This window comes from Balaenoptera musculus, chromosome 3, assembly GCF_009873245.2.
Source record: "Balaenoptera musculus isolate JJ_BM4_2016_0621 chromosome 3, mBalMus1.pri.v3, whole genome shotgun sequence".
Classification (NCBI taxonomy): Eukaryota; Metazoa; Chordata; class Mammalia; order Artiodactyla; family Balaenopteridae; genus Balaenoptera; species Balaenoptera musculus.
Genome location: NC_045787.1, coordinates 152,266,302 through 152,292,496, shown reverse-complemented (window position 1 = coordinate 152,292,496; position 26,195 = coordinate 152,266,302). Strand labels below are relative to the sequence as shown.

At 37.8% G+C, this 26,195-nt stretch overlaps 1 protein-coding gene and 1 pseudogene across 3 annotated transcripts in view; both read right to left on the bottom strand.

The window, feature by feature from the left end:
* The window catches only part of RNF130 (ring finger protein 130), a 121,092-nt gene that overhangs the window by 41,333 nt on the left and 53,564 nt on the right, over nucleotides 1–26,195 (bottom strand). For all 3 annotated transcript variants that reach the window (XM_036847173.1, XM_036847174.1, XM_036847172.1), the window contains exon 4: nucleotides 477–548. In XM_036847173.1, the coding sequence (XP_036703068.1) occupies nucleotides 477–548 (72 nt within the window). The remainder of the gene's footprint in view (nucleotides 1–476; nucleotides 549–26,195) is intronic.
* Nucleotides 6,057–6,821, bottom strand: LOC118892434 (annotated as a pseudogene).

Here is a 26,195-nt window from a genome sequence, read left to right as displayed (position 1 = left end):
TTAGCCCACTGTACAGAAAGCACCTTGTTAACCAACACTCCCTTGAATGTGGGTCTCTAGTTCTCCAGCTAACTGGTGAAGAACTAGAATACAGAAGAGAGAGGCAAAGTCGCATGAAGCACAGGAAGAGAATGCACATTCCTGGCTACTTAGAGTTCTTCCCCAAAGTATGCTAGGTTTTAGCAGAAGAAAACTGTTGAACACCACAGCTAGGGAAACCGTAAGTAGTCCAGTGATGCTAATGATGACAGGAGCATTTAAAATCCAGGAAAATTAGAGAACTGTATGGAGGGTCTCTGAATGACAGGCATACTAAGAATAAGATTTCAAAGAGAAGCTAGTTTAGATAGTATGCTTGGAGAAAAAGAATAATCTAACAAAGGAGACACAAATGGTTAGGGTATACTCCCGCCCACCAAATCAAAAGCAAAATACTTTACTGTTTTTATAGTGTTAAAGTGATTTCATTACTGTACCTTATCACCTTTTTTCACTGTTCTGGTTGTTAATTTGCTGATGGCTTTCTTGGCTGCATCTCCAAGACGACGCTATGAAAATTGCAAAGAAAAACAGACATTAAGTGTAAGATCTCTGGATGTTCTTTTTTTTTTCTGATATTTCAGCTAACTTTATTTTATTAAAATTTTTAATTGAGGTATAATTGATATACACATTATATTAGTTTCAGGTGTACAACATAATGATTTGATAGTTGTATGTTTTGAAATGATCACAATAAGTCTAGTTAACATCTATCACCATACAGAATGTTTTTCTTCTTGTGATGAGAACTTTTAAGATGTACTCTAGATGATGTTCTTTATTTTAAAATAATTAAATGTATAAAGTCCCTATTATCCTACATTACTTTCCATGTCATATCATATGAGAGGATTCTAAAAAAGTAATTAAAAAAAGAGAAAAACTGGCAGTTTTCCCATAGATTTAGCATTCTGGTAAATAAATGTATATAGTAAAAAAGCCAGGTGTCATAATCACCGTTGCATTTTGTATCTAACAAACATTTGAAATATTACAGCATTATCAACATCTAGTTCTTGTACATGTCAGAGCTACTGCCACTGTTCTAATAGCTTTCCTATTCTGCTCCAAGGATGACCGTTATTAGATATATAAACTCTGTCTTTGTGAAAGGACGCCTCTAAAGCTCCTTAAAATTGCTTATCATATCACTGTGTGGGAGAAGGGATGCAGTCATGAGCTCTGCTTCTGACTCTGCCACTGCTATGCTCCGTGATCTTAGAAAGGTGCATTTACCTTTCCAAGCTTGAGTTTTTCTCATTTATCTAAGGTTAAGTCAGAAAATCTCTAAGGCTGAATTTATCCAGCATTTTGCAGACACTGCCAACACTGTTAGACACCAAGGACCCAAAGATGAAAAGACAGTGTACCCCTAACCTTGAAAAGCTAACTGAATTGGAAAGCAGACCAGTAAACACATTTTCATCAAGTGCCGTACGATGGAGCATGCCCAGGTGGTGTGGCAGCACAAAGAAGGCAAAATAATGCAGGTGGGGTGGGACAGGGCAGCAGAGGACTGCCAGGGAAGGCTTTGAGAAAATGATGCCTGAGCTAAGACTTGGAAAAGTGAGTAGGAAGGAGTTAGATAAGGAAAGCACTGGGATAGGAAGGGGGATTCTGGACAAAGGAATAGTCTAGTAAAGACAAACAGGTGTGAAGCACAGGTATGTGAAGGAAATTACAGTTCGATATAACTATAACTAGGGTAAGCGTATATTACTCAAATTAGAATATTTTGAGAGTCAGAGGGCCCTGTTAATAATTACACTGGGACAACAGATGCAAACCAAGACTGTTCCAGACACACTGGGACAGACGGTCACCCTGCATATAACCAGATCCTAAACTGTGGTGGGAGGCAGATGATGAGGCTGAAGGGGTATGGTGGGGGTTAAAACAAAGGAGACCTTGGATTCTACCCTGAGGATAAGACAAAAACAACATAAAATTTTAGGAGGAATTTTAAAGTACACAAAAGAAACCGGAATTTAATGAACCTTTAATGTACTTATCATTGACTTTCAATTATCAATATTTACCTATATTCTTCATCTATTCCCCTCTCCTTATTGTGCTAGAGGATTTCAAAGCACATCACAAGCACTGTATGCTTTCACCCATAAAGTCACCCCAAGTGAACTATGTCTAACAGATACGGGCTTTTGTTTGGTGCCACTGTCTTATCTAACAAAATTAACAATAATTAATCAACATAATCTAACACTCAGACAATTTCCCCAGTTGCCTCCAGAACGCTTGAATCAGTATACAAAGTCCAAACATTGCATTTGGTTGCTATGTGTCTCAAGTCTCTTTTAATCTGAGTCCCCTCTATCACATACATGCATATATACATATACATGCATACATACATATATATTTTTTAAATAGCCTTATGGAGATATAACTGACTTAAACTGCATAAAGTGTACAATTTGATGTTTTAACTTGACTATGAAACCATCACAACAATCAACATAGTCTATCATCCTCCCCAAGTTTCCTTGTGCCTCTTCTTAATCCCTTCTTCCTGCCACCTTTTCACTTCATCCCCCATGAACTACTTTCTGCTACTATAGTTTGTATTTTTGAGAGTCTTATATAAATGGAATGACAGTATGTACTATTTTGTGCATGCTTTCCTTCACTCAGCATAATTATCTTGAGATTAATTCACGTTGCTGCATGCATCAATAGTTCATTTCTTTCTTATGCTATGTAGTATCCCATTGTATAGACATACCACAACTTATTTATCCTTTTCCCTGTTGATGGGACATTTGTATTGTTTTCCAGTTTTGGCTGCAATGAATAAAGCTAAAAACAGCATTCTTTACTTTTCAAACAGCATACAGGTCTTTGTAAGGACTTATACCTTCCTTGTGCTGGGGTAAACAGCTATGAAGTAGGGAAGATTGGCTAATATGGTAGGCGTGTGTGACTTTTTTTAAGAGACTGCCGAAGTGTTCGCCAAAGTGAGTGTACCATTTTACATTTCCACCAGCAGTGTATGAAAATCCCAGTTCCTCCACATCCTCACCAACACTTGGTATGGCCAGTCTTTTTCATTTGATTTTAACCATTCTAATAGGTGTGCAGTGGTATCTCATTGGGGTTTTAATTTGTATTTCTATAATGACTAATGATGTTGAGCATCTTTTCATGTACTCATTTGCCATCTGCATATTTTCTCTGGGGACGTGTCTGCTAGAATCTTTGGCCCATGTTTCTAGAGTTGTTATTATTGACTTGAGAGTATTTTACATATTCTAGAAGTCCAGTGTGCTATCCATTGTGCTACAGAGCCACTTAGAGAGTATTTTACATACTCAAGATATAATTCGTTTTGCATATACTTTCTCTCTGGCAGAAGTTTTTAATTCTGATGAAGTCAGTTTATCAATGTTTCATTTGTTGATTGTGCTCTGGTGTCGTATCTAAGTAATCTTTGCCTTAACTCAAGGTTACAAGAGTTCTCCCTATCTTCTTTTCTAGAAGTTTATATGTAGGCCTTTATATGTAGGTCTCTGATCCATTTGAGTTACTTTTGCATATGGTTCAGGGTATGGATCAAAGTTCTTTTTTTCATATGACACATAATTGTCCCAGCACCATTTGTTGAAAAGGCTGTCCTTCCTCAACTGAATTGCCTTTGTACGTTTGGCAAAAACCTGTTGCCCATATACGTGTTGGTCTATGGCCGAACACTATTTTGTACCATGTATCTATTTGTCTATCATTAAGCAAATACCACACTGTCATGATTTCTGTAGCTTTGTAACAAATCTGAAATCAACTCCAATTTTTTTCTCCTTTTCCAATGTCTTTTTGGTTGTTCTTGATCCTCTGCATTCCCATATTAATTTTAGGTTCATCTTGTCAATTTCTATTAAAAACAAAAGCCTTCTGGGATCTACACTGGGATTGCACTGAATGTATAGAACAACTGGGAGAGAACTGACATCTTAACAATATTGAGTGGTCCCCCAAACACTGTATATCTCTCCATTTATTTAGTTTTTATTTATTTTTCTCAACAATATTTTATAGATTTCACTGTATAGGTCTTGTACATCTTTTGTGAGATCTCTAAGAATTTCCTGTTTATGTTATTTCCTGTTTGATGCTAATGAAAATGGTATTTAAAAAATTCAATTCCCATTCATTGCTTGTATAGAAATAAAACTCATTAATGTATAATGATCTTGGGACTTCCCTGGTGGCACAGTGGTTAAGACTCTGAGCTCCCAATGCAGGGGGCCTGGGTTTGATCCCTGGTCAGGGAACTAGACCCCACATGCATGCTGCAACTAAGAGTTCACATGCCACAACTAAGGAGCCCACGTGCCACAACTAAGGAGCTGGCAAGCTGCAACTAAGGAGCCTGTGAGCCACAACTAAGGAGCCCACCGGCCGCAACTAAGACCTGGTGCAACCAAATAAATAAATAAAATAAATATTAAAAAATTAGCTTTAAAACTGTATAATGATCTTACATCTTGCAACCTTGTTAAACCCATGTTACTTCTAGTAGCTTTTTTATAAACGCCATCACATTTTCTTCATAGACAATAATGTCATCTGCAAATGACAGTTTTACTTCTTCATCTCTAATATGGGTACCTTTTATTTTTCTTTTTCCTTATTGTGCTGGCTAGAACCTCCAGTATAATGTGGAAACAAAAGTCATAAGAGCACACATCAATCTCTTGCTCCTAATCTTAAGAAAAACCATTTAGTCTTTCCCCTTTAAGTATGATGGTAGCTGTCAGTTTTTCATAGATGCCCCTCTTCAGTTTAAGGAAGTTACATTTTATGCCTACTTTGCTAAGAGATCTCTAAAATGTAATTCAACCCTTACTGTTAAAAAAAAAAAAACAGAAAAAAAATAAAAACAATGGAAATAATGTACAAGATGATCATAAAAACACATTAGTGAACCACAAGTACTAGAAAGAAGCGGAAAAGGCAGCAGGATGGTTCTTTTGCAGCCTCTGTCACCCAAGGAGACACAATGTCCATACTAGTCTTCAAAAAATGAGGGAAAGGGCTTCCCTGGTGGCGCAGTGGTTGAGAGTCTGCCTGCCAATGCAGGGGACACGGGTTCGAGCCCTGGTCTGGGAGGATCCCACATGCCGCGGAGCGGCTGGGCCCGTGAGCCACAATTGCTGAGCCTGCGCGTCTGGAGCCTGTGCTCCGCAACGAGAGAGGCCGCGATAGTGAGAGGCCCTCGCACCGCGATGAAGAGTGGTCCCCACTTGCCGCAACTAGGGAAAGCCCTCGCACAGAAACGAAGACTCAACACAGTCATAAATAAATAAATAAAAGAACGTGAATTTCTTTAAAAAAAAAAAAAAATGAGGGAAAGCCTCATATGATGAAAGAGGGGTTTTAAAGGTACCTCTTTAAGAAGTCAAGTTCTTGTAATCCAAATGGGTTTGGACCCAACGGCCTACTGACCTTTGACGTTTACCAACAAAGTTTGTGTACGGCCAGATCTGACACCTGCTTTCACTTGATTTTAATGGCAAATCTGTGCCTGTGGTCTTGGCTGTACCTACAAGAGCTCGTGAAATACCATAGGTGCTCAAAAATCTGTGGAGTGAACAGCTGTCTGCTCAAAACCATTTTTTAAAAAGTTTGTTGGGAGACTAAAGAGGAAAAAGGATGGTAGGTCATGTGTAAAAAGGATGGAGGATTCCCAAATTCCACGGGGATGGAAATGGGGGTAGTCAAGGATTAGAAATCATTCCCTTGGTGGAGATGCAATGAACGGACCCTGAGGTCAGTTCTGGGAGAAAAAAAAAAAACTCACCTAAATTTCTGAGAGACACACAAAGCATGTTCCCTGATTCTCTTTAATGTCTGGCCATGGAAGGAAGGTTATAATACTGATCTCTAATTCTGCTTTACGGTCTAATGTGGACCTCTTACACCTGTTGAGGGAACTAGCTGGTGCTATCCCCATCCCTGTCCCTGAGTGCAGGGGAGGGGACAACTGTGAGAGGGTCAGGTATCATGGGCCATGAAGTAGGGGAGGCAAATTGGATTGGTGGGTTTTCAGGAGGTAGAGTGGGAGATGGCTTGGAAGAGCTTCTCAGTTTTGAGATGGGCTCACAATTCTGCCCCATTGCTTCTTAGTTGGGCATATCCTCCTCCTTCTGCTCCTTCTATCCATGTCAAAGTCCTCAAGCTCCTGCAAAACCTCATCCATGAAGTGTACAGGGTGTTCTAAGACACAGCCAACTGAACTGCATCATTGGAAAGCTTTTCACCAGTGGTACCATTAGCAGTTGAGACAAAGTATGGGAGCAGGGAGAACTTCTGGGCAAAACTGAAGATTTTGGGGGTCACCTTTATGTCTGCATCATTTTTTTTTGGCCACCAGATGCACAGGATCTCTGGCCTGAACTCCCAAATCCCCATTTCCCAAGGTGCTCAGGTTCTTGTAGGTGACTTTCCTCTGACATCAAACACCACGATGTAGGCGTGGGCCTTGCAGTAGGAGGCATGTGTGCTCTGGAACTGCTCCTGGCTTGCTGTGTCCAAAAAGTCCACAAGGATGAGACCAGTAAGATACTGCCCACCATGGCCATGTGCTTATACAGGGTCAGGGTGTATGTGGGCAGCTGCTGTGGCTGAAATCCATCTATGAAAAATCTCTCCATAAATTTGGACTTGCCCATGGTGCTGTCCCACTGGCAGATGATCTTCATGTTGTCATCAGCATCGTATTTCTCTTGGTTCAGCTCACAGGGTTTGGCTCTGTCCCGGGCCATTGGCTCCTGGCTATAGAGGGGCCCAGCCCAGGGGAAGGGACTCTTGTCACTGTCAGCCTGTTATTCCAGGAACCAGGCCCTCTGTCTGGCTCAGGGCCCAAGGAAGGCCTCAGAGAGGTGGTTCCCACATGCTGAGCCTGCCATCGGGGAGGCTTTGTCCTCTTGGATAGTCTTGGGTGAGGGCTGGAGAGACCAGGGATACTGCAGGTTGGCCAACCCCTGGCCAGCTGACCCCCAGGCCCTGCACACTGCCATCCCTGGACCCTACATCATCCCAGACGTTTTTAATCAGGAATATATGCTGGATTTTGGTAAATGTTTTTTTCCTGCATCTATTGAGATTATGTGGTTTTCCTTTTTTTGGTTTGTTAATATAGAAAATTATATTGATTAATTTTTTGAATGTTAAATCAACCTGCATTCTTGGGATAAATGCCATCTGGTCATGATGAATTATCTTTATATATTGTTAGATATGATTTGGTAAAATTTGTTTAGAATTTTAAAATCTATGTTCAAGAGGGATTCTGGTCTGTAGTTTTCTGTTTTGTAATGTTTTTGTCTGGTTTTGGTATCAGGATGATGCTGGTTTCACAGAATGAAATGGGAAGTATTCCTATCTTTTCAGTTTTCTGGAGTTGGCATAGAATTGTTATTATTTCTTCCTTAAGTTTTTGTAGAACTCACCAGAAAACATCTGTACCTGGAGTTTTCTTTTTTCGGATAGTTTTAAATGCAATTTCCTTAATAGATATAGGGCTATTTAATTTATCTGTTCATCTGGAATGAGCTTTGGTCATTAGTATAGAATGACCACACAAATGGAATTCATCCATTTCACAGAAGTTGTCAAATTTATTGGCTTAAACTTGTTCATAAGATTTCCTTACTATCTCTATAATCTGTAGCGATGCCATCACTCTCATTTTTTTTTTTAAAAGATTTATTTTATTATTGATTGATTGATTGATTGATTGCTATGTTGGGTCTTCGTTTCTGTGCTAGGGCTTTCTCTAGTTGTGGCAAGCGGGGGCCACTCTTCATCGCGGTGCGCGGGCCTCTCACTATCGTGGCCTCTCTTGTTGCGGAGCAGGGGCTCCAGACGCGCAGGCTCAGTAGTTGTGGCTCACGGGCCTAGTTGCTCCGTGGCACGTGGGATCTTCCCAGACTAGGGCTCGAACCCGTGTCCCCTGCATTAGCAGGCAGATTCTCAACCACTGCGCCACCAGGGAAGCCCTCTCATTTTTGATATTGCTAATTTGTGCCTTCTCTTTTTCTCCTGATCAGTTTGGCCAGAGGCTTATCAATTTTATTGATTTTCTCAAGGAACTAATTCTTTTGAGTAATTTTCTCTACTGTTTTTCTGTTTTCTAGTTCAACAACTGCTGCTCTGATCTTTCTTATTACCTTTCTTCTGTCTACTTTTGGTTTAATTTGCTCTTCTTTCTCCAATTTCTTAAGGTGTAAGATGAGAGTATTAATTCCAGACATTCTTCTCTAATATAGAAATTGCTTTAGTAGCACCTTCAAAATTTTGATATATTGTGTTTTCATTTTCATTCAGTTCAAATGATCTTCTAATTTCCCTTTTGATTTCTTCTTTATCTCATGGGTTATTTAGAAGTTAGTTTCCACTATTTGGGGGTTTTCCGTTACTGATTTCTAATTTAACTCCAGGAGGTCAGAGAACATATTTTGTGTAACTTGAATCCTCTTAAAATTTGAGACTTGCTTTATGGCCCAGAGAGCATTTCCAAAGAATGTATGTTCTGCTTTTGTTAGAGGGAGTGTTCTGTAAACATCAATCAGGTAAAGTTAGTTGACTATGCTGTTCAAGTCTTTTACATACTCAATGATTTTCTGTCTCCTTATTCTTTCAATTATTGAGAGAGGGGTAATGAAATCTCTGACTATAATTGCAGGTTTGTCTATTTCTCACTGCAGGTCTATCAGTTTTCACTTCATATTTTTTTTAGCTTTGTTATTATGTGCATAAATGTTTAAGTGTATCCCTGGCAATAGGTTTGCTCTGAAATCTCCTGATATTAATTAGCCTCTTCAACTTTATTTTGATTTGTGTTGGTTTTGTGTAGCCTTCTTCACCCTTTTAACCTATTTGTATTTTTATATTTAAAGGTTTCTTACAAGCAGCATATGGTTGGGTCTTCCTTTTTTAATCCAATCTGTTAACCTCTGCTTTTAACTGGGTGTTTAGAGGGTATACTTTAATGTGGCTATTGATATGATTATGTTTATGTATATCATTTTGGTATTTGTTTTCTATTTGTCCCATCTGTTCTTTTTTTTTTTTTTTCATCTGTTCTTTATTCCCTTTTCCTGCTTTTTTCTGTTTTGTTTAGGATTGAGTTTTTTGTTTTGTTTTGTGTTTTTACAATTTCATTTGTCTCCTTCATTGGATTTAGCTATAACTCTTTGTAGTGTTACTTTAGGGTTTAAGTATGCATCTTTAACTTATCACAGTCTAATTTCAGATGATTATACTACTTTACATATAGTGTAAGAGCCTTACGACAATATTCTTTCATTTTATCCCTCTCAGCCTTTGTGCTATTGTTGTCACCCATTTTACTTATATAACTCCACTATATATTATCATATTTCTTAAAGCAGTTTAAAAAAATTTATTTATTTATTTATTTATTTATTTATGGCTGTGTTGGGTCTTCGTTTCTGTGCGAGGGCTTTCTCTAGTTGTGGCAAGTGGGGGCCACTCTTCACCACGGTGCAGGGGCCTCTCATTATCGCGGCCTCTCTTGTTGCGGAGCACAGGCTCCAGACGCGCAGGCTCAGTAATTGTGGCTCACGGGCCTAGCTGCTCCGTGGCATGTGGGATCTTCCCAGACCAGGGCTCGAACCCGTGTCCCCTGCATTGGCAGGCAGATTCTCAACCACTGCGCCACCAGGGAAGCCCTCATATTTCTTTATACAGACAAATATCTTACAAATTAAAAATTTTTTTAATTGTGGTAAAAACATGTAACAAAATTTACTATCTTACCCATCTCTAGGTGTACACTTCAGTAGTGTTATATACATTCACATTTTTATGCATCAAATCTCCCAAACTCTTTCATCTTGCAAAACTGAAACTCTATATCCATTAAACATTCCCTCCTTCCACCCCCACCCCCTGAGTCTCTGGCAACCACCATTTTACTTTGTCTTTGATTACTCTAGGTACCTCATGTAAGAGGAATCATACAGTATTTGTCTTTTTATGACTGGTTTGTTTCACTTGCCATAGTGTCCTCAAGGTTCCTCCACAATGTAGCATGTGTCAGAATTTTCTTCCTTTTTAAGGCTGAATAATAATAAGGCTTAATAATATTTAAGGCTGAGTAATATTGTATGTATACACTACATTTCCTTTATACATTCATCTACTGATGTACACCCAAGTTGCTTCCACTTTTGGCTATTGTGAATAATGCTGCTATTGGAACATGGGTATAAAATAATCTCATTGAGATCCTGCTTTCAATTCTTTTGGTATATACCCAGAAGTGAAATTGCCAGGTCATATGGTATTTCTATGTTTAATATTTTGAAGAACTGCTATACTGTCTTCCACAGTGGCCTCACCATTTTGCAATGCCTAAGGGTTCTAATTTCTCCTCATCCAAGAAATATTTATTTTGTTTTAAAACATTAGCTCTAATGATTGTGAAGTGATATTTCATTGTGGTTTTGATTTGCATTTCCCTAATGATTAGTATGCTGAACATCTTTTCATGTGATTATTGGCCATTTGTATATCGCTCTCTTTTTTGGTTGCTTTGGGCCTTAGTTGTGGCACGTGGGATCCTCGATGCGGCATGTGGGATCTTTTGTTGAGGCACGCAGACTTCTCTCTAGTTGTGGTGTGTGGGCTTAGGTGCCCCGCGGCATGTGGGATCTTAGTTCCCCAACCAGGGATCGAACGCACATCCCCTGCATTGGAAGGTGATTCTTAACCACTGGACCACCAGGGAAGTCCCTGTATATATCTCTTTTTGAGAAATGTCTTTTTAAGTCCTTTGCCCATTTAAAAAATCAGGTTTGTTTGTTTTGTTGAATTGTGGGAGTTCTTTATATATTCTGGATATTAACCCTTGCCAGATACACGATTTGCCAATATTTTCTCCTATTCTGTGGGTTGCCTCTTCATTCTAATTTACTGTGTCCTTTGATGCACAGACATTTAAAATTTTGATACAGTCCAATTTATCTATAATTTTTATTACTTGTATGTTTAGTGTCGTATCTAAGAAGTCACTGCTAAATCCAATGTTATGAAGCATTTCCCTTATACTGTTTTATAGTTTTAGCTCTTATGCTAAGGTCTCTGACCCATTTTGAGTTAATTTTTCTACATAGTGTAAGGTAATGGTCCAACTTCATTTTTTTGCATGTGGATATCCAGTTTTCCCAGCATCATTTGTTGAAAAGACGGTCTGTTCCTCACTGAATGGTCTTGGCACCTTATCAAAAATCATTTGAACATATATGTGAGGGTTTATTTCTGGGCTCTCAATTCTATTCCATTGGTCTGTCTGTATGCCAGCACCACACTGTTTTGATTACTGTAGCTTTGTACTAAGTTCTTAAATCCAGAAGTTTGAGACCTCCAACTTTGTTCTTGTTTTTCAAGGTTGTTTTGACTATTTGGACCCCTTGAGATTCCATATGAATTTTAGGATAGATTTTTCTATCTTTGCAAAAAAGTAATTGGGATTTTGATAGGGATCGCACTGAATCTGGGTACTACTGTCATCTTAACGATATTAAGTCTTCTAATCCATGAACATAGTATGACTGTCTATTTATTTGCACCTTTAATTTCTTTCAGCAACATTTTGTAGTTTTCAGTGTATAAGTCTTTTACCTCCTTGGTTAAGTTTATTCTTAAATATTTTACTCTTTTTGATGCTATTGTAAATGCAATTGTTTCCTTAATTTCCTTTTTGTTCAGTGTTAGTATACAGGATATATTCTGAAGGTAGATCTGAGAGAACTGATAGATTAAGTGTGGAATATGGGAGAAAGAAAGGGGTCAAAGATGATGCTGAGCAGCTTAGAGAATACAATCACCATTTAATGACATAAGGAAGATTCAGGAAGAGCAGATTTGGAAGGAGAAATCAAAAGTTCAGTTTTGGGTGTATGAAGTTTGAGGAAGTATCACGAGAACTAAGAAGTGACTACTGGAGATGGCAAGTAGAGGTCATGGTGGCCTCGACAATAACCGTTCAGTGGAAGGACAGGAAGAAAAGCCTGATGGAATGGCCTTCAACTGGGACAAGGTGGTGGTGTCAGTGTACCTTTTTAAATCTTACCAAATTTCCTCATAAAAATGCAAAGAGAAACTTTAAGAGTAAAAGTAAAAGCCCACAAACATCTTCAACAAAACCAGGTGAAAGGGTATCTTGCAAACCCCAGACTACAAGTAGGTGGGGTCAAACCACCAAGTACAGCATTATTCTACAGATACACAATCAGCAGCTGTGCTGAGGTAGTGGAAGGAAGAGAAAATGGGTTCTGACAGTCCTAAGCGCTTGATCCATCCATTATGAAGCTCCCATCGGTCTTTCACCTGATTTTAGCATCCACAAATGAGCACTATAAATCCATCATTTCATTGAGGGTAATGAAATGGTGATTTTCTAATTCTATGATTCATTTGTTAGTTGGAATTCTTCTAAAAAGAAGTTTCCCTCATTAACTAGCTGGTTACTATGCAATACAATTTGTACAGAAAAAATAGATGAGTCAGTTTTTAAAAACTGATTTTCAGAATAACAAATTGGTTCTCTAACAACCTGCAGTTTCAATCAACTGCAATATTTATTCCCTGAATGCTCAGTCTCATTTTTGACTGATATAGGGAGCTCCTTTAAGATGGCACCCAGGTCCTTTTGATACCACCATAGTAGTCTTCAATAGCTTCCTTGCTATCTAGTACAGTATTCATCTTATACATTTGCTGCCCTAAACCTAAAAAAAGCCTTTTCTCCAAGGATGCCTGGGTTTTTTTTTTTGAGTGGGAAATGGTATTTGAAAATAACCCTACAGCAGTCTGAGGGTGGAATGGGGTGGGAGTGGAGATTCATTATTTTATTAAGAATGTAAAATAATTTTCTAATTCTGTCATTCCTTCTGCATTTATTTGGCTGCACTGGGTCTTCGTTGCTGCGTGCAGGCTTTCTCTAGTTGTGGCGAGCGGGGGCTACTCTTTGTTGCGGTGCGTGGGCTTCTCACTGCAGTGGCTTCTCTGTGGCAGAGCACGGGCTCCAGGAACACGGGCTTCAGTAATTGAAGCATGCAGGCTCTAGAGCACAGGCTCAGTAGTTGTGGTGCACAGGCTTAGCTGCTCCGCGCCACATGGGATCTTCCTGGACCAGGGGTCGAACATGTGTCCCCTGCACTGGCAGGCGGATCTTTAACCACTGTGCCACCAGGGAAGTTCCCTTCTGCATTTATTAGTTGGAATTCTTCTATAAAGAGAGGTATTCATTGTTACTGGGTTGTCATTGCCATGGACAGAGGAGCTCTGTATTTTTTAGTAAAAGGAAAATAAACCAGGAGTCTATACTGACATTTTCAATTCAATAATAAGATTAAAGGATTATTATATAATTTCTGTATTTTAAATATTTATTCTCTTACTCTGATTCTTGGCTTCTAATATCATCAACACAAGTTATCTGCTTTATCCTACAATCTACATATAATAGTTTCAAAATAACAATCAATACTACCAACAATAAGACAATTAAATGCAGCTTAGACTTTTTTTTTTTTTTGCCAATAGGGTAATTTTTTTAATATAGTCTCACCTGACATCTTATTTGAATTTTATTGTCCTTTTACCAGGAATATAAAGAAAAAATTATGTGGAAGTAAAAAATGTAATCAGAAACAATAAGTTAACCAAAAGAAATACCCAAGTAAGGAACAGTAAAATTGCATTTAAGAAAATTCAATAGATATCCATTAAGATTTTTGTATCACTGACACAAAATATGAATTTGATTTTTAAACTCCATTTAAACCATTTCTTCACCAAAAATAAAAATATAAAATAAAAAGGCCAGTTTAACATTCTAGCTCTCAAAAATGAAATCTTAATTGGTGTTGCACTCCCATTTAGCTCACATACTCTGTACATCACTATTTAGTGATGGTTCTGTTTTCAAAAGAAAAATTATACAAAATAACTATTTTTCAAAAAAGGTCAGTTGTCAATATTCTTTTTAATGATAAAATATATACTCTTTAAAATAAAATAAGCTTAGAGACAAAGAAATGAATTTCAGAGACTATCAGTATATTCCTAAGAAACGAAAGCTGGCGTTTTATTCCAATTCCTATGGTATACTGAGTTATTATGATAATATATAATATCAAGAAAAGAAAAGCTTTTGATACCTCAGAACTGCAACATAAAATGAATTTAATTTGGGAAATTAAATTCAGGATTAAAGGATAATAAACTTCTTCTTGGAACTTTTCATCTTAGTCATCTGATCTTTAACATAGATCCTCACACAAGAGATGATTTGGTCTTATACTGTGGGTTGATTTATTTATTTTTGGCCAAAATACCAAACTTTTTTTAATCCAAGGAAACGTACGATTGTTTTAAGACATATTATTATTTTTATATATTTTAGAAAGATAAAGATACTGCTAATTAATATTTGATTATATACTTTCTTATTCTTTATAATTTGTATTTTACACAGAGAAAGAAATTTAGACTTAATTGATCATATGTTTTTATCATGCATCAGTCTTTTGCAAACATAAAAAGGAAAATGTGGACCAACCAAATTGGTAAACCTTTTCCTAAAGCTTCTTTGTTTTCTTTTTTTTTTATCTCTCTTAATTCTTAAAAAAAATTTTTTTTTATACAGCAGGTTCTTATTAGTCATCAATTTTATACACATCAGTGTATACATGTCAATCCCAATCGCCCAATTCATCACACCTCCACCCCCCCCCCCCTGCCTCTTTCCCCCCTTGGTGTCCATACATTTGTCCTCTACATCTGTGTCTCAATTTCGGCCCTGCAAACTGGTTCATCTGTACCATTTTTCTAGGTTCCACATATATGTTAATATACGATATTTGTTTTTCTTTCTGACTTATTTCACTCTGCATGAGTCTCTAGACCCATCCACGTCTCAACAAATGACCCAATTTTGTTCCTTTTCATGGCTAATATTCCAGTGAATATATGTACCACATCTTCTTTATCCATTCGTCTGTCAATGGGCATTTAGGTTGCTTCCATGACCTGGCTATTGTAAATAGTGCTGCAGTGAACATTGGGGTGCATGTGTCTTTTTTGAATTACGGTTTTCTCTGGGTACATGCCCAGTAGTGGGATTGCTGGGTCATATGGTAATTCTATTTTTAGTTTTTTAAGGAATCTCCATACTGTTCTCCATAGTGGCTGTATCAATTTACATTCCCACCAACAGTGCAAGAGGGTTCCCTTCTCTCCACACCCTCTCCAGCATTTGTTGTTTGTAGATTTTCTGATGATGCCCATTCTAACTGGTGTGAGGTGATACCTCATTGTAGTTTTGATTTGCATTTCTCTAATAATTAGTAGTGATGTTCAGCAGCTTTTCATGTGCTTCTTGGCCATCTGTATGTCTTCTTCGGAGAAATGTCTATTTAGGTCTTCTGCCCATTTTTGGATTGGGTTGTTTGTTTCTTTAATATTGAGTTGCATGAGCTGTTTATATATTTTGGAGATTAATCCTTTGTCCGTTGATTCGTTTGCAAATATTTTCTCCCATTCTGAGGGTTGTCTTTTTGTCTTGTTTATGGTTTCCTTTGCCGTGCAAAAGCTTCAAGTTTTCATTAGGTCCCATTAGTTAATTTTTTTTTATTTCCATTACTCTAGGAGGTGGATCAAAAAAGATCTTGCTGTGATTTACGTCAAAGAGTGTCCTTCCTGTGTTTTCCTCTAAGAGTTTTATAGTGTCCGGTCTTACATTTAGGTCTTTAATCCATTTTCAGTTTATTTTTGTGTATGGTGTTAGGGAGTGTTCTAATTTCATTCTTTTACATGTAGCTGCCCAGTTTTCCCAGCACCACTTATTGAAGAGACTGTCTTTTCTCCATTGTATATCCTTGCCTCCTTTGTCATAGATTAGTTGACCATAGGTGCGTGGGTTTATCTCTGGGCTTTCTATCTTGTTCCATTGATCTATGTTTCTGTTTTTGTGCCAGTACCATATTGTCTTGATTACTGTAGCTTTGTAGTACAGTCTGAAGTCAGGGAGCCTGATTCCTCCAGCTCCATTTTTTTCCCTCAAGACTGCTTTGGCTATTCGGGGTCTTTTGTGTCTACATACAAATTTTAAGATTTTTTGTTCTAGTTCAGTAAAAAATGCCATTGGTAATTTGATAGGGATTGCACTGAATCTGTAGATTGCTTTGAGTAGTATAGTCATTTTCACAATATTGATTCTTCCAATCCAAGAACATGGTATATCTCTCCATCTACTGGTATCATCTTTAATTTCTTTCATCAGTGTCTTATACTTTTCTGCATACAGGTCTTTTGTCTCCCTAGGTAGGTTGATTCCTAGGTATTTTATTCTTTTTGCTGCAATGGTAAATGGGAGTATTCCCTTAATTTCTCTTTAAGATTTTTCATCATTAGTGTATAGGAATGCAAGAGATTTCTGTGCATTAATTTTGTATCCTGCTACTTTACCAAATTCATTGATTAGCTCTAGTAGTTTTCTGGTGGCATCTTTAGGATTCTCTACATATAGTATCATGTTATCTGCAAACAGTGACAGTTTTGCTTCTTCTTTTCCAATCTGTATTCCTTTTATTTCTTTTTCTTCTCTGATTGCTGTGGCTACGACTTCCAAAACTATGTTGAATAATAGTGGTGAGAGTGGACATCCTTGTCTTGTTCCTGATCTTAGAGGAAATGCTTTCAGCTTTTCACCATTGAGAATGATGTTTGCTGTGGGTTTGTCGTATATGGCCTTTATTATGTTGAGGTAGTTTCCCTCTATGCCCACCTTCTGGAGAGTTTTTATAATAAATGGGCGTTGAATTTTGTCAAAAGCTTTTTCTGCATCTATTGGGATGATCATACTGTTTTTCTTCTTCAATTTGTTAATATGGTGTATCACATTGATTGATTTGTGTATATTGAAGAATCCTTGCATCCCTGGGATAAATCCCACTTGATCATGGTGTATGATCCTTCTAATGTGTTGTTGGATTCTGTTTGCTAGTACTTTGTTGAGGAGTTTTGCATCTATATATTCATCAGTGATATTGGTCTGTAATTTTCTTTTTTTGTAGTATCTTTGTCTGGTTTTGGTATCGGGGTGATGGTAGCCTTATAGAATGAGTTTGGGAGTGTTCTTTCCTCTGCAATTTTTTGGAAGAGTTTGAGATGGATGGGTGTTAGCTCTTCTCTAAATGTTTGATAGAATTCACTTGTGAAGCCATCTGCTCCTGGACTTTTGTTTGTTGGAAGATTTTAAATCACAGTTTCAATTTCATTACTTGTGATTGGTCTCTTCATATTTTCTATTTCTTCCTGGTTCATTCTTGGAAGGTTATACCTTTCTAAGAATGTGTCCATTTCTTCTAGGTTGTCCATTTTATTGGCATAGAGTTGCTTGTAGTAGTCTCTTAGGATGCTTTGTATTTTTGTGGTGTCTGTTGTAACTTCTCCTTTTTCATTTCTAATTTTATTGATTTGAGCCCTCTCCCTCTTTTTTCTTGATGAATCTGGCTAATGCTTTATCAATTTCGTTTATCTTCTCAAAGAACCAGCTTTTAGTTTTAATGATCTTTGCTATTGTTTTCTTTGTTTCTATTTCATTTATTTCTGCTCTGATCTTGATGATTTCCTTCCTTCTGCTAACTTTGGGTTTTGTTTGTTCTTCTTTCTCTAGTTCCTTTAGTTGTAACGTTAGATTGTTTATTTGAGATTTTTCTTGTTTCTTGAGGTAGGCTTGTATAGCTATAAATTTCCCTCTTAGAACTGCTTTTGCTGCATCCCATAGGTTTTGGATCATCATGTTTTCATTGTCATCTGTCTCTACGTAGTTTTTGATTTCCTCTTTGATTTCTTCAGTGATCTCTTGGTTATTTAGTAACGTATTGTTTAGCCTCCATGTGTTTGTGTTTTTACGTTTTCTTCCCCTGTAATTCATTTCTAATCTCATAGCATTGTGGTCAGAAAAGATGCTTGATATGATTTCAATTTTCTTAAATTTACTGAGGGTTGATTTGTGACCCAAGCTGTGATCTATCCTGGAGAATGTTCCGTGCACACTTGAGAAGAAAGTGTAATCTGCTGTTTTTGGATGGAATGTCCTGTAAATATCAATTAAATCTATCTGGTCTGTTGTGTCAATTTAAAGCTTCTGTTTCCTTATTTATTTTCACTTTGGATGATCTGTCCATTGGTGTAAGTGAGGTGTTAAAGTCTCCCACTATTATCGTGTTACTGTCGATTTCCTCTTTTATAGCTGTTAGCAGTTGCCTTATGTATTGAGGTGCTCCTATGTTGGGTGCATATATATTTATAATTGTTATATCTTCTTCTTGGATTGATCCCTTGATCATTATGTTGTGTCCCTTCCTTGTCTCTTGTAGCATTCTTTATTTTAAAGTCTATTTTATCTGATATGAGTATTGCTACTGCAGCCTTCTTTTGATTTCCATTTGCATGGAATACCTTCTTCCATCCCTTCAGTTTCAGTCTGTATGTGTCCCTAGGTCTGAAGTGGGTCTCTTGTAGACAGCATATATGTGGGTCTTGTTTTTGTATCCATTCAGCAAGCCTGTGTTTTTTGGTTGGAGCATTTAATCCATTCACGTTTAAGGTAATTATCGATATGTATGTTTCTATGACCATTTTCTTAATTGTTTTGGGTTTGTTTTTGTAGGTCCTTTCTTCTCTTGTGTTTCCCACTTAGAGAAGTTCCTTTAGCATTTGCTGTAGAGCTGGTTTGGTGGTGCTGAATTCTCTTAGCTTTTGTTTGCCTGTAAAGCTTTTGATTTCTCCATCGAATCTGAATGAGATCCTTGCCGGATAGAGTAATTTTGGTTGTAGGTTCTTCCCTTTTATCACTTTAAGTATGTCATGCCACTGCCTTCTGGCTTGTAGAGTTTCTGCTGAGAAATCAGCTGTTAACCTTATGGGAGTTCCCTTGTATGTTATTTGTCGTTTTTCCCTTGCTGCTTTCAATAATTTTTCTTTGTCTTTAATTTTTGCCAGTTTGATTACTATGTGTCTCGGCGTGTTTCTCCTTGGGTTTATCCTGTATGGGACTCTCTGAGCTTCCTGGACTTGGGTGGCTATTTCCTTTCCCATGTTAGGGAAGTTTTTGACTATAATCTCTTCAAATATTTCGACTATAATCTCTTCAAATATTTTCTCGGGTCGTTTCTCTCTCTCTTCTCCTTCTGGGACCCCTATAATGCAAATGTTGTTGTGTTTAATGTTGTCCCAGAGGCTGTCTTCATTTCTCTTCATTCTTTTTTCTTTATTCTGTTCTGCAGCAGTGAATTCCACCATTCTGTCTTCCAGGTCACTTATCCATTCTTCTCCCTCAGTTATTCTGCTATTGATTCCTTCTAGTGTAGTTTTCATTTCAGTTATTGTATTGGTCATTTCTGTTTGTTTTTTAATTCTTCTAGGTTTTTGTTAAACATTTCTTGCATCTTCTTGATCTTTGCCTCCATTCTTTTTCCTAGGTCCTGGATCATCTTCACTATCATTATTCTGAATTCTTTTTCTGGAAGGTTGCCTATCTCCACTTCATTTAGTTGTATTTCTGGGGTTTTATCTTGTTCCTTCATCTGGTACACAGCCCTCTGCCTTTTCATCTTGTCTATCTTTCTGTGAATGTGGTTTTTGTTCCACTGGCTGCAGGACTGTAGTTCTTCTTGCTTGTGCTGTCTGCCCTCTGGTGGATGATGCTATCTAAGAGGCTTGATCAAGCTTCTTGATGGGAGGGACTGGTGGTGGGTAGAGCTGGGTGTTGCTCTGGTGGGCAGAGCTCAGTAAAACTTTAATCTGCTTGTCTGCTGATGGGTGGGGCTGGGTTCCCTCCCTGTTGGTTGTTTGGCCTGAGGCGACCGAACACTGGAGCCTACCCAGCTCTTTGGTGGGGTTAATGGCAGACTCTGGGAGGGCTCACGCCAAGGGGTATTTCCCAGAACTTCTGCTGCCAGTGTCCTTGTCCTCATGGTGAGCCACAGCCACCCCCCCCCCCTCTGCAGGAGACCCTCCAAGACTAGCAGGTAGGTCTGGTTCAGTCTCCCCTGGGGTCACTGCTCCTTCCCCTGGGTCCCAATGAGCATACTACTTTGTGTGTGCCCTCCAAGAGTGGAGTGTCTGTTTCCCCCAGTCCTGTCAGAGTCCTGCAATCAAATCCTGCTAGCCTTCAAAGTCTGATTCTCTAGGAATTCCTCCTCCCGCTGCTGGACCCCCAGGTTGGGAAGCCTGACATGGGGCTCAGAACCTTCACTCCATTGGGTGGACTTCTATGGTATAAGTGTTCTCCAGTTTGGGAGTCACCCACTCAGCAGTTATGGGATTTCATTTTATTGTGATTGCACTCCTCCTACCATCTCATTGTGGCTTCTCCTTTGTCTTTAGATGTGGGCTATCTTTTTTGGTGAGTTCCAGTGTCTTCCTGTCGATGACTGTTCAGCAGTTAGTTGCGATTCTGGTGTTCTCGTAAGAGGGAGTGAGAGCACGTCCTTCTACTCCGCCATCTTGGTTCTAGCCTGTGGGCTGCTTTTTAAAAATTCCATATACTCGGTATGCTTGATGAGTCCTGTCCTCATCATTATTGTTTGAAAACATTGTCTTTCAATGGCCCAGAGTTTCACATTTACAAGAGCTTGTTCTCAAGTGCCTCCTTGCTGCTGAAAGCTCCAGCTTAGACTTTTTTTTTATCCTTAGAATGTATCGCAATAGAAATGTACTGTCAAAGAAAAGTCCCCTAAAACAACTCCTTTCTCTATGTGCTTATATCATCATCTTGAAATATATTTAGGTTCCATTTATTTTCAATTTTGATGATTTCTTTTCTTTTTTAAAAATAATATCTAAAACATTTAGATGGTTCCAAAGTCAAAACTATAAAACCAGTATGGGGAAGTCTCATCAATCTCTATCTCCTCCACCCTGTTCCCTTCCCCCCAAATAATAACTCTTTATGTTAATTTCTGCTTTATCCTTACATTGTTTCCTTTTGAAAATAAACGCACATATATGTACGTGTGCATATATGTATATATGTCTATCTATATGTATATCAACGTTTTCATGGTTCTCCCCTCCCCCTTTCTTACAATAAATTGGTATGCTAAAACTGTTCTGCACTAAGAGGTCACCCCATAGCAGCATCCAGAGAGCTTTAGAAACTATTCTCTTTTACAGCTATACACTACTCCATTGCATTTAGAGTATTTCATGTGTAGAGTACTAGTTTATTCAAGAAAACTCCTACTGATGGACATTTGAATGTTTCAAGTCTTTTGTTACTATAAATAATATCACAATGAGTTGTATAACAAATATGTCATTTTTTACTTTTGCAAGTTCATTATCAGGCTAATTTCCTACTAGTGAGGTTACTAAGACAAAGTATAAGTGCATATGCACTTGGCAAGATATTACAAATTCCCACTTCCCCACCGCAGGAACTGTACCATTTTGCATTCTCATCATCAGTGTATGAGTATGTTTGTTTTCCCTACAACCTCGTCAAGAAAGTATGTTGTCAAACCTTAGAATATTTTTTCCCCTGCACTGATTAATAAGAAATCTTAGTTTGGTTTTAAGTCATATTTAACTTATGAATGTGGTTGAACGTCTTTTAACATTTTAAGAACTATTTGCATTTCTTTCTGGTGAACTATTTATTTTTTTGCCCATTTTTTTCCATCAGGTTTTCTGTCTTTTTTGAGGGGGGGGAGGTCTTCTTTATATATCAGTGTCATTAACCCTTTGTCTCTAATGTAAATTGCAAATATCTTTTTTTAGTTTGTCACTCATTTTTTGGATTTTTCCTTTAAAAAATAGTCAAATTTACCAATCATCTTTATTACTCTACTGGATTTTGAGCCGTAATTCAAAGTTTTCCAAATTCTCCATTGAAAAGGAAAATTTAGCCTTCATTTTTCTCCTAATATGTGTAGTTTTATTGTTTATAATTAGAGCTCTGCTTCTTTTGAAATTTATCCTGGTGTACAACTGAGGAATGGATCTAATTTTGTCTTTTTCCAATTGTCCCACAACCATTTATTAAAAAGTTCATATTTCTCCACTGATTTGAGATGATGCTTTGTATTAAATTTCAACACTCAGTTGTGTCTATTTTTGGATTTTGCATTTTTCTCTATTGCTCTGTTTATTCATGGATTAACTCTTAACACTCTTTTAAATCAGAGGCTTTATTAGGTATTATAAAACTTGGTGTGGCTAGCCACCTGTTCACTGCTCCTCTTTTTCAGGATTTTTTTCTTAATTACTTAGTCTTCTAAATAAATTTTATAATTACCTTATCTAACCCCAGAAAAATATCTGAAAATAATTTTATTGGGCTTAAGTTAAACTTATGAATGAATTTAGGAAGAACCGATACATTCATTGTATTGAATGATTATATGCAATAGGAAGAAGGTGTCTTTTCCATTTGTTTAAGTATATACCATATATACATGGTATATATATTTAAGTATATACGTCTTTCAGTAGTGTTTTGTAGTTTTTCTCATATAGATTTTATACAGTTTTAAAGTTTAAACCTAGATTGATCCATCCATCTATCCATCCATCCATCCATCCATCCATCCATCCATCCATCCAGGCTGAGTGTGTATGCTCATGTGTGTTACTGACTGCCTCAAGGGCGGAGGCTGCCCCACCACCCTGTGTTCCCTAAAGTTCCTTAATGGGTTGCCAAGGTATTTTTTCAATTGTTTACAAATTAGAGTCTGTGGTGCTATATCTATTTTACCAGTTGTTCTCAGATTTATTTGCTGAGGTTTCCCCTCTGAGTGAAGCCCTTTCCTTCTGATTTCTGGTTCTTAGGACCACCCTTTTCTTTTTTTGGCTCCTTTTCTTGGAGCTACAGTGCAGGTCTTGCTGCTGTAGTTGTCTGGCATGACCACTCCTTTTCCAGAAGTTCTTGGAGGTACCCTGCTCCTTGGCATCATTGAAGATGCTGTCTGTGGGTTTTTCCTTTTGCTATCCTAGTTGTTCTTTGTATTTTTAAAAGGGATTTGGGAAGATTAAACAAAATACCCACTGCTTCCATCCTGCTCAGATCAGAATTCTACTGAAGAATTTTAAACAAAAGAGTTCCATGATGAGATTTGAATTTTGGAGAATTCAGATCTGACTTCCAGAGAAGAATGTATGTGACACAGAAAAGACTGGAGACAGAGAGACCAGGTAGAGTCTAGTACTTCAGAGAGATAAGTAGGGCTTGAATTAGGCAAGTAGTAGTGGGGCAAGAGGAGAGGACAAAGTAAGAAAGATTTAGGAGGTAAGACTGACAGAACCTAATGACTGACTGATGTGGGGGAATGAGAAGAGAGGGAAGTCAAGAATGGCCATCCCAGCTTTCTAGTTAGTGACTGGCTATGTGGGAGAGGCATCACGGTAGATGAGAGACTGGCAGAGAGAGGAGAGCAGGCACTGATGGGAGGAGTTCAGCTTCAGCAAGTTGATCTGAATGTATGTACGGCACCTAATTAGAGATCTCCCATAAATATTTAGATATATCACTTCCACTTCTGAACTTTCAAAACCTGCAGCAAAAGTAAAAAACATCTTTTCCTTGTGTTCAATAATAATGTCAAATATCTTCATTGTAATATTTTTCTTGGAACTTGGCTTCTGTGTTGCTACCTTGTTTTGGACCATCCCTTGAGTTTTAAATACTTCCCTCAACATTTCCCATCACTTTGTGACAGGTATACCTCAGCTATGATTTTGTTCTCTTACTTGAATCTGTCTAAAAGCCATTTTTCCCCCACCTCTTGGTTTTAATACTATTTGCGCCATGCTGACTCTCAAATATCTAAGATGAAGCACAAATTTCTTTTGTGAAGATCATTTTTTTTTTAAGATCCCTTACCGTCACCTGACTACCATGCCAGGTACTTAATAGTAATATGAAATAATGATGATATTTACAGTAACTAAGATTTATTCAGTACATACCATGTGCTAGGTACTGTGGTAAGTCCTTCACATGCACTGACTCATGACATCTTCACAATCATTTTATGCGAAAGAATTACATTATTCCCATTTTACAGAAGAGGCGATTGAGGCACAGAGAGATTAAGTAATTTGCTCAGATTGAGAGCTGGTAAGTATGTCCTATCCAGACTTCCTGAAAAGACTGGAGGGGGCAGGTGTCTTGGGAATCTGCAGTTTTTGAAAGTAAGGGAGGAGGAGGAGAAGAAAAAGAGGAGGGGAAGGAGGGGGAAAAAGTGCCCCCACATGATTCTTTTGCATACTAAAATCTGAGATCACTATACTAAGTATAAACTACCAACCCTAGCTTCCAAAGCATTTCTCATAACCCTCTACCCACTCATATTCTCCGTACTTCTGACTTTAGTTAACAAAGCTACTCAAGTTTCCACCTCACCACACACAGAACATTATAGAATGGGACAAAACCACAGGGATGCATCATTTTATTATACAAAGGAGAAAACCCAAATCCAGAGAGAACTAAGGTGATCTATCTAAAGTTAGTAAAAGTGCTGGGACCAGAAACTTTGGTCTCCTGACTTTCTAGTCCAGTTCTTTTTCCATTGTAAATGCCTAAAAGACTTCCCATATTATAAAATATGAAGGGATATTGACCATCAGGGGCTAGATTAATTTATTTCACTTGGTTAAAGACATCAAGAATACCAATGTGAACACTATTCTATATTTGGATGCAGAGTGTCCAAAAGTTTTAAATTGGTAGAGAACAATTTAAAACAACTCACACTGCTTAATTTAACAGGAATGATCTGTTCAAAGCCAGATGGTTCACAATATACTGATGACAGGTCACTTTAATGAGACTCATCTCTGGTTTCTGTTCAGTCATCAGAACTCTCCCATAGACACAGAATTAGGTCTATATCAGCAGACAATAGGGCTTTCTTCTTTTAGACACTGGTGAAATTCAGGTGCTGTAAATATAATTTTTCCCTGACTGAAATAACTGTCTTGTAGTCAGCACCTTCTTTCATTCACTCTCTCATCACTACTACCTTTTTCTCTTTTGTCTGAAACGAAGTTATCCCCAACAGTTTTCCAAGGTAACCATTTGTCTGTGCCCCAATCCCTCCCCCAGCTCTCTACATAACCTTATTTTATTCATATTATTTTCCTTTGCTCTTCAATATTTTCCTCTTTAAGAACTCTTTCCCCCAAGCCTCTCCTAATAGAAAAAAATCTTTTATCACTCCACTGCTAAAAAACCTTTGATGACTCCTTACTGCTTAGAGAGCAAAGTCTAAATTTTTCAGCATGAGAGTCAAGCCCTTCATCTTCAAGTGTCAATATGCTCATCCAGTATCAGTTCAGCCTCAGGTCTCCTCCCTACTATTTCTGATGCCATTCAACTCTTCTGCTCTCTCTTTATCTCCCCACAGCTCTGTGGAAAATGATCCCTTTGCCTGAATTTCCACCCAGTTCCTGTCTGATGAAGTCTTAGTCATCCTTTAAAATTCAGCTCAAATGTCACTACCTCCTCTGGATAACACTCTAGTAATATCACTCTGCTCCAAAAGAATAACTCTTATACTACACGGTATTTTGATTACACCTGTCTACCTTCCCAATAGAATGTAATCTCATTCTTTAATTCATTTAAGCATTTATTGAGATACTGTGACATGCCAGGCCCTGTGCTAAACCCCAAGGATGTAGAATTGAATATCTTAGAAACACTCTGATCTCAAGAAAATATTTTGTACTAGAAAAGCAAAGTCTTAAGCTTTGATATAATGTTTAGAAGGCATACAGTCTCTGAATATAGAAAGTGGTATTTATTTATGTAAATTGATCGTAATAGCAAGACATGAAAAAGAAGATAGAACACTTGCAATATACTTAAAAAGTGGTAAAATAATACAGTCTCAGTTCAAAGATCTAGTTTCCTTTTCTAGTTCTGGAATTGTTAATCCCTAAAAAACATAATAAAATTCAATCTACCATCCAACTATGAAGAAATCTGTCCCTTTTTGACTAAATAATCTTTTCCTAGGGGAAAAACCTTGACAGTATGCACAATAACTTCTCCCCTTCCAATCTGGAAGGAAAAGACTTTTGAACCCACC